An 18,080-nucleotide genomic window follows, 5' to 3' on the forward strand; every position below is an offset into this window, starting at 1 on the left:
TTAGGCATCGAAATGTAATCATTTAATTGGAAAGGTTCAACATTGATTTTCACTTTTTTGTCCCTTTTCTGATATCCATCATCTTTCTTCTTAGGAAAATCTTTCCACTTTTGCACAACCGGATTAGACTCCTATGATGAAGAACTTCCACACATCGAATCATTCAAGTATGTCACGTAAGAAAATTTAATTTTCTCTTAAGAGTACTTTACCGACTAATATTGCTCTCATTTTCCTTCTAGCAAATGATTAATGTTCCTCACATTACATCTCCCTTTTGCAAATGATGCTTTCACCTTTTACTTTGAATCAGGGTTTGGAAAGTGTGGATTTTTAGGTATAAGAGGTTCATTTTTCTTTCCTTAAACATCCAGTTTCTCAAATTTTCGTTTGGGAAATGACCTTGTTGGTACATTTTGAAAATGATTTTGGTATTGATTTCGATAACCAACACCATTTGGTGAAAAAAATTTATTTTGTTCAGAATTTCATTGATCATGAATTGGACTAAAATTTGTTCGTCCATTATTTTGAACAATATTCATTTGTTCCTTTTTTTTTTGAAGAAAACGTTCATTTTCATGATTTTAACCAAAATTTATTTATCTATGATTTTGAAGATAGTTTCAATTTCCATCATTTTGAACATGATGTTTTCGAAACTGAGTTTGATCATTGTTTTGACTTTTTGGAAAACTATTTTTCTTTTGAGACGATTAATTTTGAAATGACGTCTTATATTGACAAAATATTTGAACGTGTTTAGATGATTTTTTCCTAAAAACCTTTTGTTTTTGAAAAGCTTTTACATTTTTCCAAACCAAATTTTCTACTTTTTTTTTTAATTTTTTTTTCTTTTTGAGGTTTTGAAACATTAGGTAAAGAGTTACCACCTTTTTCTTTGTTCTTATTATCAACACTTGATTTTTCAGTTTTCACCTCCCAACATGATCAAGCAGATAACATACTTTGGATTTAGAAGGTCGATCATTGTTTACTTTCAACATTGAATCAAGACGTATTTCTCTTCCTTTAGCATCAAATTGACATTAATAACACACAATTGTGAACAATCGACACTCTCCTCAACCACAATTTCATTGATATTATCATAATCATGTTCGATATCAACAAAATTTTGTTAATAATAAAATGTCGACTTGCCAATCATGTTCAAAAACTTAACTTGTTCATTTTTAGTTAAAATTTCAATAAGAATATGCACAAGATCATCTGTGTTTAATCATTCGTCAATTTTAAGTATTCCATATATATATATATATATATATATATATATATATATATATATATATATATATATATATATATATATATATATATATATATATATATATATATATATATATATGAATCATTAGGAATTTTATCATAATAAGATATTTTCTTTTCACAATCATAAGAAGTCTCATCTATATTTTCTCTCTTGTAAGCCAAGAAAGGAAGAAACTTTTGTTGTTGTTCTTTGTATATGTTAGATGAATTTTGCATACAAACATTTAGCTAAATTACAATAAATATCCTATGTTTAACTAACAACATGTTATATCAATCCTAACAGAATCTATATCTATTGTAACATTTGTTAATTGAAGCTCTAGACTCTCAATGACATTCTTCTTAATTACCAGTTTGTTTCAAACATCATATAGAAATGATTTCGAATGTTCAGCTTCTTTACTCATGGAAATCAACAAATCTTTAATATAAGAAAGAATATCATAAAAATATGATAAACTTCATGCGTATAATGTCTCATCACTTCCTCATCAGACCCTAAAGTCCATATCTGATATGTACCTTTGTCCTCATCTACTTCTCTAGCCGTCAAATAGATTAATTTGGTTCAAGCTTTCATCTCCTCAATTGTTCCTACATAATATGCTTCGTCCTTCACTCTCTCTCCATCTTCTCTACCTTCTTTCTCAACATACAATCCTTTGCTAAGTGATTCGACCCATTGTAGTAACTATAATCATAACCCGAGTCAGCTTTGAGCTTCATCTGTTTCTTCTCAACCACATTCTTTACTTCTTTCTTTTCCTCTTTTGACTCGACCTTGACACTCTTTCCAGTTGAACTATTCCACTTAAACTCATTGTTGTTCTTGTACTTTGAATTGAATGCCTTCTTAAAGAACTTATTCACTTTGTTATTTAAATAGTAAGCCATCGCTTCATCTTTAGAGTTAACTAGAAAGCCTTATTCATCAATTTTATCTTCTTCAATAGATTTGACTTCAGAGTCTATGGTAGGTACTATCAACATCAGTGACAATGGTCCTCCTAAGCTTAACTTTCCTTCTTCAGCAATTTCGTGTATCTCACTTTCTTGAGCTTTAAGAACTTTATACATATTAGCCAATGAATAACCATCAAAACTCTCTTGAGTTTTGATCATCAAGCTAATGTTTCTCCACTATTTTTTCTATCCCATCTGAAAAGTATGATTGAACTCCAGATTCGAACGAGTAACACCATATCGCGTACATTTGAATATTAGTTGTTCAAATGATCACAATAAGACTCTATTGGTTCATTATCCTTCTGCTTGAACTCAGCCATTTCCAACAAACTTTGCTTCACAGAGCTTTTCTTAGTCTTCTCATTGACTTGAGTCCCAAATTTCCTTTGTTGTTTTACAACTTCGGACATGATTGTAAAGTACTGATGGAAGAGAAACATGTAGTTCACGAGGACATATCTTGTCATTCGCTTCCCTTCTTTCCTTTTGAAAAGTCATTTCAGTAGTAGAACCAACAATTGTAACATCTTCAGTAGCGTTTGCATAATGATTACCACCTTTGATGCATCTCTAGATATCTTCTTCTATTTTATTCAGATGGTCCTCTATTCTGTCGGTCCACTACTCATAGTACTCTGGAATAAGCATTGGAATCTTCGTAGATGACCCAAGTAAGTGTGAGAAACTTGACATAGTGTTCATCTTAAAGTTGTGATTATTGTATGGACAAATGAGATTTTAGATTTAAAGAGTGAGATCAGAAAGGATAATCAAACAACAATTGACCAGTAATCACTTGATCTAACAAATTGAGTGCAGTATTGAAACAAAAGAATCAACTAGAAAAAGTTTTCTGATTCAGTATTGTGGAATATTCTGAATAAGAAAGAGCGATTAAAAAAATTGAAAAACATAAGAAAACTGAAATTAGTTGAATGAATTTTGCTATGATACCAATTGATGTGAGTTAGAATCGAGAAACGAACATGAAATCAATAAAAGAAAAAAGTAAGAACACATCATGTAAATATGATCTGATTGGCTTGTATTAGTCTGAAAAGAGTACAAGTTATTTGAGAGACTTTACAAACTAATGAGCACAAAAGTTAATCTCGAATGTAGTACCTAACATATTTATAGGGTACAATAGACTTAGCAAAAAATAGAAGGACTATACATTCTAGCATCGAGAACAAAAAGTGCTTTCTAAATACATAAAGAGTGAAAATCATACTAATTTTGAACCCTTCTAAAATAAACATATTTCAAATCCTCACTATCTACGTTTTAATCCCCACAGGAACACAACTCGACAGAGGATGTGGAAGAAAACATAAGGGTTCAGAACTAAGCGTCTCAGTCTCAGTGATATCTAAAGATATGAAGAACATCTCCCCAATGAAACATGGAAGGGGCACTGACAAACTAACTAACAACATGAATTACATGAGTTATGTACCTCCGAGTGATAGTAAGATAAACCAGATTCCATACGATGGTTCGGTATAGGTTCAAATCAGACAATAGGACACCGTCAGTAAAAGAATACAAGAAATTAGTCTCTATAGGGTATCAACTATTCTGTTATCAGAGAGACGTGCATTCTCAAACATGTTAGAAGTATACTTTTTCAGAGACATGAGATACCATTTTGAAGATTGAGCAACTTCAATCCCTATGAAATAACGCGATATGCCAAATTACGCTTTCAGGACACTATATCATCATGATCATTATCAATAATAGTCATGTCGTCAACATATAAGGGTAGGAGAATCCATCTTACACTCATAGAGAACTTAGCCAACCAATCACGAGGGGCTTGTTTGAGACCATATAATGTTTTCCGAAGCCGAAAAACATCACATCTATGTTGGGCAATACCTAGGAAAGGAGACATGTACACTTCCTCACGAGGATCATTATTCAAGAATGCATTCTTGACATCCATTTGGAAGATCTTCCATCAAAGAATATAATAAATAGCAATAAGAGTGTGAACGGTAGTTATTTTTGCAACTAGAGCAAATGTAACCTCATAATCTGTATCAAACTTTTGCGAGTATCCTTTTGTAAAGAGTATGGCCTTATAACCTTCGATGCACCCATCAGACCTCGTTTTGATCTTATATGGCCACCGATAACCAATTATATGTTTTCTAGGTGGGAGCGGAAACATATCCCATGTATGAGTCTGATAAACAACTATAAGCTCCTTAGCCATAACATTCTACTAAAGAGTATATTAAAAAGTCTCTTGGTATGAAGTTGGTTCAGTGAGACGGTATATATTGGAAATAGAGGATAAAAATGATGTAGAGTAAGAGGAATATGAAAATTTAGGATCTTAGTGGTCTTACATGTACGAGTAGACCTCCATGTGGGAGCATCCACAAGAGGAACATCACGAACATGATGTATGTCTGTAGCTGCGGGAACATCAGGAGATGCAGGAACATCAAGAGTTGAGGGAACACGAGAAGTTTCATCATTATCAATGCAAAAGGGATCAATAGTTTGAAGTTTTAAATGACTCATTTCATGAGACTAGACATGAATTGTATAAAACGGTATATACTCCAAAAAAGTAACATGTCGAGAGACATACAATTTTTGACTTGCCGGGTCATATCAACGATATCCTTTATGACCAATACCATATCCCAAGAATACACATGGAGTTGCCTTTGGAGACAACTTGTTCCACTCCACGAGGTCATAAAACAAAGAGCGGACACCTAAAAACCTATAAAGAGGAATAATCAGGTAATTGTATGTACAACCTTTATAAAAAGAAGACATCTTAGATTTGTGGGTAGTGGGAATGCGACTAAACAGACCTGAAGTGGTCAAAAGAGCTTCTCCCTAAAAGACACTAGGTAATAGAGAAGATAGTAACAAAGATTGTGCAATATCTACAATATGTCAATGTTTCCTTTTGGCTACACCATTTTCTTAAGGGGCATCGATATATGATGACTGTAGCACAATGCCATCAGAAGCAAGTAACTAAGTAAAATCAGTAGATATATATTCCCCTCCTAAATCACAATGGAAGCATGTTTTGACAGTCGAATGTTGGGTCTTGACAAGAGCTTTAAATGTATTATATATAGTGAAAAAAATCAGACCTATGATTTATAAGATAAACCCATGTATAATGAGTGTAATGATTTAAGAATGAAACATAATATCTAGAACCTCTTTTAGAAGGTACCGGGGATTGAGCCCGCACATCATGATATACAAGATGAAAGGAAGAAAAAGAATAAGTGACTTATTAATAGGTAAACCATAAAACTTTTCCAGTTTAAAACCATAACAATCGGAAATATCATGATTGTTCAAAGGACCTAACACACCGGTAGAGGATAAAAACTATAAATGTGATATATATACATGCCTGAAATGAGAATGCCAAAGAAAAAAATCAAAAAACATATGATTTACATGAGAAGATGATAAATCAATACTAGAGGCAGTAACATTAGAAACTTGGAGCTACTCTAAAACATAAAGCACTATAAGTTTACATACAATCCCAATTACATGTCGAGAATGTGATGCTTTTAAATAGTAGACAGAATCATAAAAAAAAAAAAATCAATAACCAGTTTTCAAATTTGACTGACTGAATCCAGATTTTAAGCAAGTGTGAAAACATAATTGACATCAATGATAGATATATGAGGGGTAACAACTAAGCCAATACCTTCTACTAGGATTGGTGTAGCACTAGCAGACATAAAAGAAACATGAGAACCAGGTGATAACAAAGAAAATGATGAAAAATATGGTATGATATGATGTGTTACATTAGAATCCAATATCCACAAGGATGAAGGAATACATGAAGTACTATATGAGGACAGACTGGAGTGAGATGTTGAAATGGTAGTGAAATTGGGGGCATGAAGTTGTCTGGACTTTTCAAACACCTGAGGATCCAAGGCAGATGGTGGTGTAGCTGCTGTATAATCATATATTGTAGGTGCAACATCATCAGTGAGCTGTACATGGAGAAACTTTGGTAATGAGGGGCACGACTGAAATTTTCCAAGAGGCTTCATTTGCTGTTGTTGATTTGTAACATCCAAAAATTTAAGACTAAATTTTTTGATATTTAAATTAATAAAACTATTATCCAAAACATCATCAAAACCATACTTAATCAAAGTGTATCAGTAATATCCAAATATATTAGAGTAATATAAATTGAGGAGCGATGTGGGGTGTGTACTGCAATCATATTGGGCTCTTCCCATTTAAACTACAAGAACCTGAAGCATAAACTGAAAACCATAAGCAAAAAAGCTTATTGAGTTCCCTAAAACACCACATTTTCAAACAAACATACTGCCAAGCAGATCTGGGTGCTTGTCTGCCCCCTTCGGTCTATTTCAACCGAATACTATCAAGCATGTGTGGGTCCTTGCCTACTCTTTCGGTCTATTTCAATCGGATATTATCAAGCATATCTTGGGGCTTGCATTCCCGTTCAGTCTATTTTAACTGGATACTGGGTCTATTTTACCTTTATTACTACCACATAATATCATATCAGAAATCACAGAGTTATCAAGAAAATACATGTATAATTGACAACTATCACAAAGACAACCATCATACTACATCATAAACTAGTGGGCCGACATTGGTGCTTTCGACCCATGGATACCATGAAGGAAAATCACCTCACAGTTTGAAAGGATAGTTACACAGATCACTACTCTAAAAATCTATCTCTATCAGTTACCTATACAATTAACAGGAACCCGCATCTCAAACTATAAATCAAATTACCCAAAATGCCTTAAGGATAAAATTGGTCAATGTTGGTCAATGTCACAGTCAACAGTCATGTAACGACCCAAAATTTAAGACCAAAAATTTCTTTTAAGAAAACATTACTTTAAGCAAATTCATCATTCCAAAACATAATCTGAGTATAAGTTTTCAAAACACATGTTCATTATCAGAGTAAACATTCCCAGGTTGTCTAATCTATGGTGTGTGCCATACGATCACCCCGAGCTCTTCCCTCCGCTACCGGAAGTACCTGAAACCAAAACTAAAAACCGTAAGCACGAAGCTTAGTGAGTTCCCCACCCTACCACATACCATGCATAACCACATACTGCACATATTGGGCCATGCTCATTATCTTGGGCCTCGCCCCTACCTGGGGCCTCGCCCGCTACAGTGGCCCCGCCGCTCCAGGCCCCACCTGGCTTCGAGCCCCGCTCGGATACAGATCTGTTTCACTTAGGCCTCGCCTGTCACAGGGCCTCGCCCTCCAACAAATAATAACACATAAACATATCACAACACATAACTAAACACATACAACTGGTTTTGTCCTAAGGCCTCGCCTATCCTGGGCCTCGCCCATGTCCTGCTACTGATGAGTCATGGAACCCCGTCCACGCTCCTACTGGTAGTGAGATACGGGCCCAACCCACTCTCACTCGTTCCCTAACTTGGGCCTCGCCCCTATTCTGCTACTAATGAGATATGGAACCCCATCCACACTCTACTATTGGTGATATACGGGACCTCGCCCACACTCACCTCCCTACCAGGCACATATATGTATCACACAGACAACAAGTATAAACTATCATATAAACAAATCCTTGGGCACCCTCCCGGTATTAATGGACCTCGTCCTGAATATCATACTAGCATACTGTGCCTAGGGCTAACCCCCGGGTCTTCTACTCATAACTACATGGGCCGGCATTGTGGCCTTAGAACCATTCACACAAAGGGAAACTCACCTGCACTGGCTGAACTTGCTGATGATCTCACTAGCTGCTGCCCAGCAACTCACTGAACTCCTGCTCCCCTTGCTTCCCGAACTAACAATATCAAGGCAATACTGAGCCTAACTGACCCCCGAAATACAACCAAGTCAACCCTGGTCCAAGTCAAAGTCCTGGTCAAGGTCAACCTTCCAGGTCAACCCTACTCGCCGAGTTCATAATTTCAGAATCCTTCTTTTCGCATCTCGACTCGCCGAGTCAGTCCATGGCTCGCCGAGTCTATCGATTTCTGAGTCCGGACCTGTCCAACTCACCGAGTCTCCATCCAACTCACTGATTCGAGTCTCAACTTGAAGGGTTTGGGGTTTCGCAATCTGACTCGCCGAGTCCAAGAACAGATTCGCCGAGTACAAGGCAATCTTCATCTGACTCGACGAGTTGTTCATCCCCTCGTCGAGTTGCTCCTCACCTTCATGCTACTCGTCGAGTCCACTCAAAGGACTCGCCGAGTCCATTCAGATCTCCTTACATGTAGAGGACTTTTGAGTCATGCATGGACTCCAAACTGTAGATCTACCCTTCCCAAGCCTATTCCTCACGTAAATTTGCAAACTTTATGTGTAAAGAAGGAGATCTAAGCAAAATACACCATAAAATAGGGTTTAAGGCAAAGAGGCTCCAAAATCAACTCAAGGGCTGCTACTTTATGCTTCTCAAGAGCATAATGAGCTTAGATCTGAAGTAGCAACTTAAGATCTGGCTTCTAACTCAAAATAGGTAACTAATCAAGGCTAGGAAACCCCCAAAACTCACAACCATACTAGATCTAAAGGAGAGAACGACTTAATACCTTCAATAACTCAGAAACTTATCCAATCTTCGGATCCAAGGCCAATTCTTGAAGCTTCAATGATTCCCCTTCTTCTTCTTCCTTCAAATCACCCCACAAATGGCTTGGAAGCTTGAATGAGCAACAATGGGGCTTAGGGTTCGATGTTCTGGGTGAAAGGGGCAGTAAAGGAACCCTAGGGGAGAGAATGAGACGTTTAAATAGTATCCAAGTCCCGATTTTAGGGTTTTCCTCGCACAGACCAGACTCGCCGACTCCCCTTGGCCGACTCGCCGAGTCGGTCACTTACTCCTCGACCCAGATCCCGCTCGGACTCGCCGAGTTCATCCTTGGACTCACCGAGTCGCCCTTAAAATTAAGGGTTTCTTTCTTTTCTTTGCCTTCCAAAATTTGGGTGTTACAAGTCAAGCTCCAAAACTAAATATGTTTTCCCAGTGGAGTACGCCTAACGTACTTTGATGTTGACCAAAAGCAGGGCGTTGACTGCGTACGCATAACATACCACAAGTACCCCGAGCGTATGAAAACCAGTCCCAAAACACCATTAAGAGCTTATTCCATTGATGCTTTATGTCCAAAACTCAGATCCAAGCCCAAAATGATGTCCTAAGTCATAGAGTTTCCTACTTTATGACTTTGCATGATGATAGTTTATTTTATTTACTTCTTTTCATAGATTATTTTTTAGTAAAAATCATCTCATTTTAGTTAATCTTCATGCATATTTTCTATTTTAATTAATTTTCTCCTTTACCAGGTGCTTTCCAGTCTTTTGAGCTTATTTGTAGGATTTTTCAAAGACTAATTGTTATTGGAGACATGGAAGGAGTGCGGGACTTTTGGAGGCTTGTGGTTTGCTTGTGGAGTTGAAGTGGTGTGATTGAGCTTGGTGTCAGCATAAACAAGAAATCAAATTGGACTTAATTTTTGATCGAGAATGATGATGAGGCGACAAGGACTCTAGCTATGGAAAATTGAAGGAGCATTGGACCAATCATTAGAGGCTTTGGAATGGCAATTAGGCTCTCAAGAGTTATGCATGTGGGTTGATGTGTAAATGAGAATATTGGGCTAGATTGTATTTTAAATGGCCCAAGTCTCACAATCAGCAAGACCCACGTGGTCCGCGTTAATTGTGCTGAATTGATCCCGGGTTTTGAATTGTTGACTTTATTTGTGGAAAGTTGGTAGCTAGATTTTGTGCAAAATTTTGAATCCAGAAATAAGCCTTATTTGCTAGAGTTTGGGGGCATTTTTCATCATGACCTCTTGAAGAAAACCTCTCATTTTGCTCTCAAGAACATTGGAGAAGAAGTTGAAGAATTGAACATTGGTGTTATTTTCTTTCCATCTTGCGACTAGAACAATGTTTGGTATCACTAAACTTTCTTGTATTTCTCTTATTTTGGCCATGTTTAGCTAGATTTTTACTTGGTTGATTAGGGTTTAATCCCATGGATGATTGGTTGTTTTGAAGACTATTATTACCTTGTGTTTGAAGTTTATGGAGATGTTTTCTAGTTAAACTTCTTGTTATGTTTATTTATATTTGATCATGATCTTCTATGGGTGAACATATATTTTTGTTGATCAATTTCATGGTTAAGTAACGGACTTTGAAGTTGGTAAGAAACAAATGGTTTATATGTTTGTTGTCATTTCATTTAAACCATGGGAATGTTTCCTCCATAATGATAATATAAGCATTTGATTATCTTCTAGATTTGGTGAATCTTAGACCTCAAAGCTAATTGATTTTCACAAGACTATATGATTCATTGTTTTGTAACTTCAATTAAGGGAATGTGTTAGAGCTTCTCTCACCATTTTATTATCTAAGAAGAGTTGAGGTAATTTGTGCTTATGAATTGCTACAGGCAAATAAAACCAATTCACAAGTGTTATTATATTTAGTCTAATGATAAGTCAACCATGTCATGCATGTGGTATAACCCAAAATCAACCAATTTTACTTCATTAAATTCAATCAAAACTTTTACTTGTTTATTTTTCATATTTGCTATTTAGCTAGTTTTAATTTTGTCAAACTATCAAAAAGAATTAAACCCCCTTTTTATAGTTTTACTTTTATTTTAAAAGTACTTGAACAAGTGATTTGCATAGAGATTTAAAATTAACCAATCTCCGTGTATACGATCCCTTTACCACTATAAACTATTTTAGTGTGAAAGATTTAGGGTTAGTTAATTTTGTTGGCCTCAACAACCACCAAATATTGGTGCCGTTTTCAGGGATTGGTTTACTGTCTAATCAATTTGTTTCTCTATGCCCAGATCTTAGTGTGCAGGTGACTTGATTTACAACCCAGAAATTGAAAAAGAAGCAAGGAGTTTGGCGAAGGAAAAACGATTTGAAAGTGGTCAAAAGAGCTTCTCCCCAAAATACACTCGTAACACAGAAGATAGTAACTAAGACTGTGCAATATCTACAATATGTCAATGTTTCCTTTTTGCTACACCATTTTCTTAAGTGGCATCAGTATATGATGATTGCAACACAATCCCATCAGAAGCAAGTAACTAAGTAAAATCAGTATATATATATATATATATATATATATATATATATATATATATATATATATATATATATTCCCCTCCTAAATCACAATGGAAGCATTTTTTGACAGTCGAATGTTAGGTCTTGACAAGAGCTTGAAATGTATTATATATGGTGAAAAAATCATACCTATGATTTATAAGATAAACCCATGTATAATGAGTATAATGATTTAAGAATGAAACATAATATCTAAAACCTCTTTTAGAAGGTACTGAGGATTGAGCCCACACATCATGATATATAAGATGAAAGGGAGAAAAAGAACAAGTGACACTTTTATTAATTGGTAAACCATAAAACTTTGCCAGTTTACAACCATAACAATCAGAAATATCATGATTGTTCAAAGGACCTAACACACCGGTAGAGGATGAAAACTATAAATGTGATACATATACATGTCTCAAACGAGAATGTCAAAGAAAAAAAACAAAAAAAAATTAATTATATGAAAAGATGATAAATCAATACTAGAGGCAGTAACATTTGAAACTTGGAGCTACTCTAAAACATAAAGCACTATAAGTTTACATACAATCCCAATCACCTGTTGAGAATATGATGCTTGTAAACAGTAGACTGAATCATAAATAAAAAATCAATAGCCGGTTTTTCAAATTTGACTGACTGAATCAAGATTTAAAGCAAGTGTGAAAGCATAATTGACATCAATGAGAGATATATGAGGGGTAACAACTGAACCAATACCTTTTACTAGCATAGGTGTAGCACTAGCAGAAATAAAAGAAACATGAAACTAGGTGATAACGAAGAAAATGATGGAAAAGATGGTAACATATGATGTGATACATTAGAATCCAATATCGACAAGGATGAAGGAATACATGAAGTACTATACGAGGACAGACCGGAGTGAGATGTTGAAATGGTAGTGAGATTGGGGGCATGAAGTTGTTTGAACTTTTTAAACACTTGAGGATCCAAGGAAGATGGTGGTGTAACTGTTGTATAATCATATACTATAGGTGCAACATCACCAGTGACCTGTAGATGGAGAAACCGTGGTAATGAGTGGTGCAACTGAAATTTCCAAGAGGCTTGGTTTGCTGTTGTTGATTTGTAACATCCAAAAATTGAAGACTAAATTTTTTGATATTTAAATTAATTAAACTATTATCCATAAGATCATCAAAACCATACTTAATCAAAGTGTATCAATAACATCCAAATATATCAGATTAATATAAAATGCAGAGCGATATGGTGTGTGTAGTGCAATCATGTCGGGCTCTTCCCCTTTGAATTATAAGAACCTGAAGCATAAACTGAAAACCATAAGCGAAAAAGCTTAGTGAGTTCCCTAAAACACCACATTTCCAAACAAACATACTGCGAAGCATATCTGGGTGCTTCTCTATCCCTTCGGTCTATTTCAACCGGATACTATGAAGCATGTGTGGCTGCTTGCCTACTCCTTCAGTCTATTTAAATCGGCTAGTATCAAACATATATGGGGGCTTACATTCCCCTTCGGTCTATTTTAACTGGATACTAGGTCTATTTCACCTTTACTACTACCACATAATATCATATCAGAAATCATAGAGTTATCAAGAAAATACATGCATAACTGACAACTGTCAGAAAGACAACCATCATACTACATCATAAACTAGTGGGCCGACATTGGTGCTTTCGACCCATGGATACCATGAAGGAAAATCACCTCACAGTGTGAAAGGATAGTTACACAGATCACTGCTCTAAAATATATCTCTATCAGTCACATATACAATTAACAGGAACCCGCATCTCAAACTATAAATCAAATTACCCAAAATGCCTTTAGGATAAAATTGGTCAACCCTAGTCAATGTCAAAGTCAACACTCAAGTTCCAAAACTCAATATGTTTTCCCAGCATAGTACGCCTAATGTACTCTGTTGTTGACCAAAAGCGGGGCATTGATTCCGTACGCATAACATTCCACAGGTACCCCGAGCGTATGCAACCCAGTCCTAAAACAGCATTAAGAGCTTATTCCATTGATCATTTATGTCCAAAACTTAGATCCAAGCACAAAATGATGTCCTAAGTCATAGAGTTTCCGACTTTATGACTTTGCATGGTGATAGTTTATTTTATTTACTTCTTTTCATAGTTTATTTTTTAGTAAAAATCATCTCATTTTAGTTAATGATCATGCATATGTTCTATTTTTATTAATTTTCTCCTTTACCAGGTGCTTTCGAGTCTTTTGAGCTTATTTGTAGGATTTTTCGAAGACTAATTGTTATTGGAGACATGGAAGGAGTGTGGGACTTTTGGAGGCTTGTGGTTTTCTTGTGGAGCTGAAGTAGTGCGATTGAGCTTGGTGTCAGCATAAGCAAGAAAGCAAGTTGGAATTAATTTTTGAGCGAGAATGATGATGAGGTGACACGAACTCTAGCTATGGAAAATTGAAGGAGCATTGGACCAATCATTAGAGGCTTTGGAATGGCAATTGGGCTATCAAGAGTTATGCATGTGGGCTGAAGTGTGAATGAGAATATTGGGCTAGATTGTATTTTAAATGGCCAAAGTCCCACAATCAATGAGACCCACGTGGTCCTCATGGACCCATACACGGTCCGCGTTAATTGTGTTGAATTGATCCTGAATTTTCACTTGTTGACTTTATTTGTGGAAAGTTGGTAGGTAGCTTTTGTGCAACTTTTTGAATCCGAAAATGAGTCTTATTTGCTAGAGTTTTGGGGCATTTTTCATCATGACCTCTTGAAGAAAACCTCTCATTTTGCTCTTAATAACATTAGAGAAGAAGTTGAATAATTGAAGATTTGTCTTATTTTCTTTCCATCTTGCAACTAGTACAATGTTTGGTATCACTAAACTTTCTAGTATTTCTCTTATTTTGGCCATGTTTAGCTAGATTTTTACTTGGTTGATTAGGGTTTAATCCCATGGATGATTTGTTGTTTTGAAGACTATTATTACCTTGTGTTTGAAGCTTATAGAGATGTTTTCTAGTTAAACTTCCCGTTATGTTTGTTTATCTTTGATCATGAGCTTGGATGAGTGAATATATATTTTAGTTGATCAATTTCATGGTTAATTAATGTACTTTGAAGTTGGTAAGAAACAAATGGTTTATATGTTTGTTTTCATCTTATTTAAACCATGGGAATGTTTCTTCCATAATGATAATATAAACATTTGATTATCATATGGATTTGTGACTCTTAGAACTCAAAGATAATTGATTTTCACAAGACTATATGCTTCATTGATTTTGTGACTTCAATTAAGGGAATGTGTTAGAGCTTCTCTAACCATTTTAATATCTATGAAGAGTTGAGGTAATTTGTTCTTATGAATTGCTATAGGCAAATTAAACCAATTCACAAGTGTTATTATATTTAGTCTTATGATAAGTCAACCATGTAATCCATGTGGTATATCCCAAAATCAGCCAATTTTACTTCATCGAATTCAATCAAAACTTTTACTTGTTTATTTGTCATATTTTCTATTTAAATAGTTTTAAGTTTGTCAAACTATCAAAAAGAATTAAACCCTCTTTTTTTAGTTTTACTTTTATTTTAAAGGTATTTGAACATGTGATTTGCATAGAGATTTAAATTGAACCATCCTCTGTGGATATGATTCCTTTACCACTATAAACAATTTTAGTGTGAAAGATTTAGGGTTATTTAATTTTGTTGGCCTCAACAACCACCAAATTTTGGCGCCGTTGTTAGGGATTGGTTTACTTTTTAATCAATTTGTTTCTTTATGCCCAGATCTCAGCGTATAGGTGACTTGATTTACAACTCGGAAATTGAAAAAGAGGCAAGGCCTTTGGCGAAGGAAAAACGTGTTGAACATGGTCAAACTTCCAACCCTCACGGGAACCCGGAGGTTGAAACCCCTTCCTCAAGTGATATGAAACCTAATTCTAGTCCTGACCATCCCCAAGAAATTCCCGAAACACCACCCATTATTGAACCAATTGCAATGGCGGACGGAGGAGAAGTTCCCGAGATAACTTTGAGGCAAATGATGGAAATCGATGTTACACAAACTCCAACCGGTATCAATTGCCCGGTTTTGGAAGGAGGTTCAAAATTGAAGTCAAGTTTAGTCCATCACCTTCTAATTTTTCATGGATTGGAGAATGAAGACCCTCATAAACACTTGAAGATGTTCCACATTATTTGCACTAGCATGATCCACATTATTTGCACTAGCATGAAGCCACAAGGGTCAACCGATTACCAAATCAAGCTAAGGGCATTCCCCTTATCATTGGCCGATATAGCAATGGATTGGTTATTTTATGTTCCACCGGGGTCAATCTACTCATGGAGCAATATGGCAAGAGCTTTTCTTGACAAGTTTTATCCAGCTTCAAAAGTCTCAAGTCTTAGAAATGAGATTTATGGAATCCGCCAAGGTCAAAATAAGACTTTCCATGATTATTGGGAGAGTTTCAACCACATGTGTTATAGTTGCCCACAACACCAAATCCCGGAGCAACTCCTTATTCAATACTTCTATGAGGGATTGCTACCAATGGAGAGAAGACTAGTTGATGCCTCAAGTGGTGGAGATGTGTTTAGCAAAACTCCACAACAAACAAGACAATCCTTCAACACCATAGCCACAAATTCTCAACATTTTGGCCATCGCCAAGATTTGAAGAGAGAAACTCAACAAAAAGTCAATGAAGTGGGGGCATCAAATCTCGAGTCTCAAATCAAAGACCTAACCTCCATTGTCTAAAAGCTAGCCATGGGACAAACTCCCCAAGTGATGGTTTGTGGAATATGTGCAACAACGGGACATCCTACGAATATATGTCCCATTCTTCAAGAAGATGCGGAACATGTAAATGCCATCGGAGAGTTCAAAAACTACCACAACAAGTAGAGATGCACAAAACCCGAATCCGATCCGATCCGATCCGGATCCGAATCCGATCCGGTTTCGCTTACGTCATCAAAAATCCGATCCGGTCAAAATCCGATCCGAATCCGGTCAAAATCCGATCCGGTTCTAACCAAAATCCGAATCCGATTCTAATCCGATTTGAAACCGGTTTAAACCGATTTTAGTGGGTTTTAATCGGATTTTGGGGCGGATTTGGATCCGGTTTTTAGCGAATCCGGTTTACGATCCGGTATCAAATCCGATTTGGAATATAGGATTAGGATCCGATTGAAAATCCGGTTTTAAATCCGATCCGATCCGGTTTGGTCAAAACCGGTTTTGACCCAATCCGGTTTCGGATTGGATCCGGTTTTGAATAGTGAATCCGGTTTTTGTGTGCATCTCTAACAATAAGCCATCTGGTTATCAAAATGTATATAATTCGAGTTAGAAGACAAATCCCAACATGAACTACAACCTAATATCATTGCCTCAAAATGCGTTGGTTAGACCATCCTATCCACCACCACAACCTCAATACCAACACCCGCAACCAAATTATCAACCCAAACCACACCCTCCACATTATCATCGACAACCCCGTCAATCCTAACCAAGTAGCTCTGGAATGTCTCTTGAAGAGATTGTCAAATCCTTAGCCACTATTACCCAACAATTCCAAAAATAGACAAGGACTAGTATCTCCAACCTTGAAGCACAAATGGGAGATATAGTTACCTCCATAAGCAAAGTTAAATTCCCGTGGTAAGCTCCCTTCTCAAACCAAAAAGAACCCAAATGTCAATGTGGTGACATCGAGAAGTGGCAAACAAAACAGAGAGCGTAGTTCAAAGTAGAAGCCAAGGGATGAAGAGGAAGAAATAGAAGTTATTCCCATTGAAGAATCTATAGTCAAGGATGATGCACAAGCTGGAGTCCCAAGGAAGACTACCCCTCTAGTAACTACAATAGCCACTCAACCACCGTTCTTCTCTCGACTTGCTACTTCAAAGAAGAAAATGGAGGAGAAAGAGATTTTAGACGCCTTTCGAAAGGTGGAAATAAATATCCCTCTACTTAATGCAATCAATCAAATCCCTAGGTATGCAAAGTTTTTGAAAGAACTTTGTACCAACAAGAGGAAATTGAAGGGAAATGAGAAAATTTCTATGAATGAAAACGCATCCGCAGTTTTACAAAGGAAGCTTCCACCTAAGTGGAAAGATTCGGGAATGTTTACGATTCCTTTCAAGATAGGAGATGTCACTTTTAGTAGTGCCATGCTTTACCTTGGTGATTCTATTAATATCATGCCCTATTTGGTGTATGAATCATTGAATGTTGGTCCTTTAAGTGATACCGGTGTCATAATATCTCTTGCGGATAAGTCAAGTGTCTTTCCTAAAGGTGCTCTAGAAGATATCCTAGTACAAGTAAACAAATTGGTCTTCCCGATGGATTTCTACGTGATTGATCTAGATGAACAAGTGTCCTCAAAGTCGGGTATAATTCTACTTGGGAGACCATTTTTTAAGACGGCTAGAACAAAGATTGATGTGTATGTGGGAAGCTTACAGATGGAGTTTGATGGGGAGACAATAAGTTTTAACATCTACGATGCTATGAGATATCCTAGTGATGTTTCATCTTTGTGTTTTGTTGATGTTATTGAACCACTAACCCGAGAGTTGTTTGAGTTTTCTAATGGTGACATGTTCGATATTGTTTGA

General features: G+C 36.2%; 1 protein-coding gene across 1 annotated transcript; it reads left to right on the forward strand.

Moving 5' to 3' along the window:
• The first annotated feature begins 17,369 nt into the window (after nt 1-17,369).
• On the forward strand, nt 17,370-18,080 carry LOC145010149 (uncharacterized). The gene has a single exon (XM_078968726.1). It carries the CDS (start codon nt 17,370-17,372, stop codon nt 18,078-18,080), a length of 711 nt encoding a protein of 236 aa, XP_078824852.1.

The sequence above is a fragment of the Lactuca saligna genome, chromosome 8 (assembly GCF_052625555.1).
Source record: "Lactuca saligna cultivar CGN05327 chromosome 8, ASM5262555v1, whole genome shotgun sequence".
Classification (NCBI taxonomy): domain Eukaryota; kingdom Viridiplantae; phylum Streptophyta; class Magnoliopsida; order Asterales; family Asteraceae; genus Lactuca; species Lactuca saligna.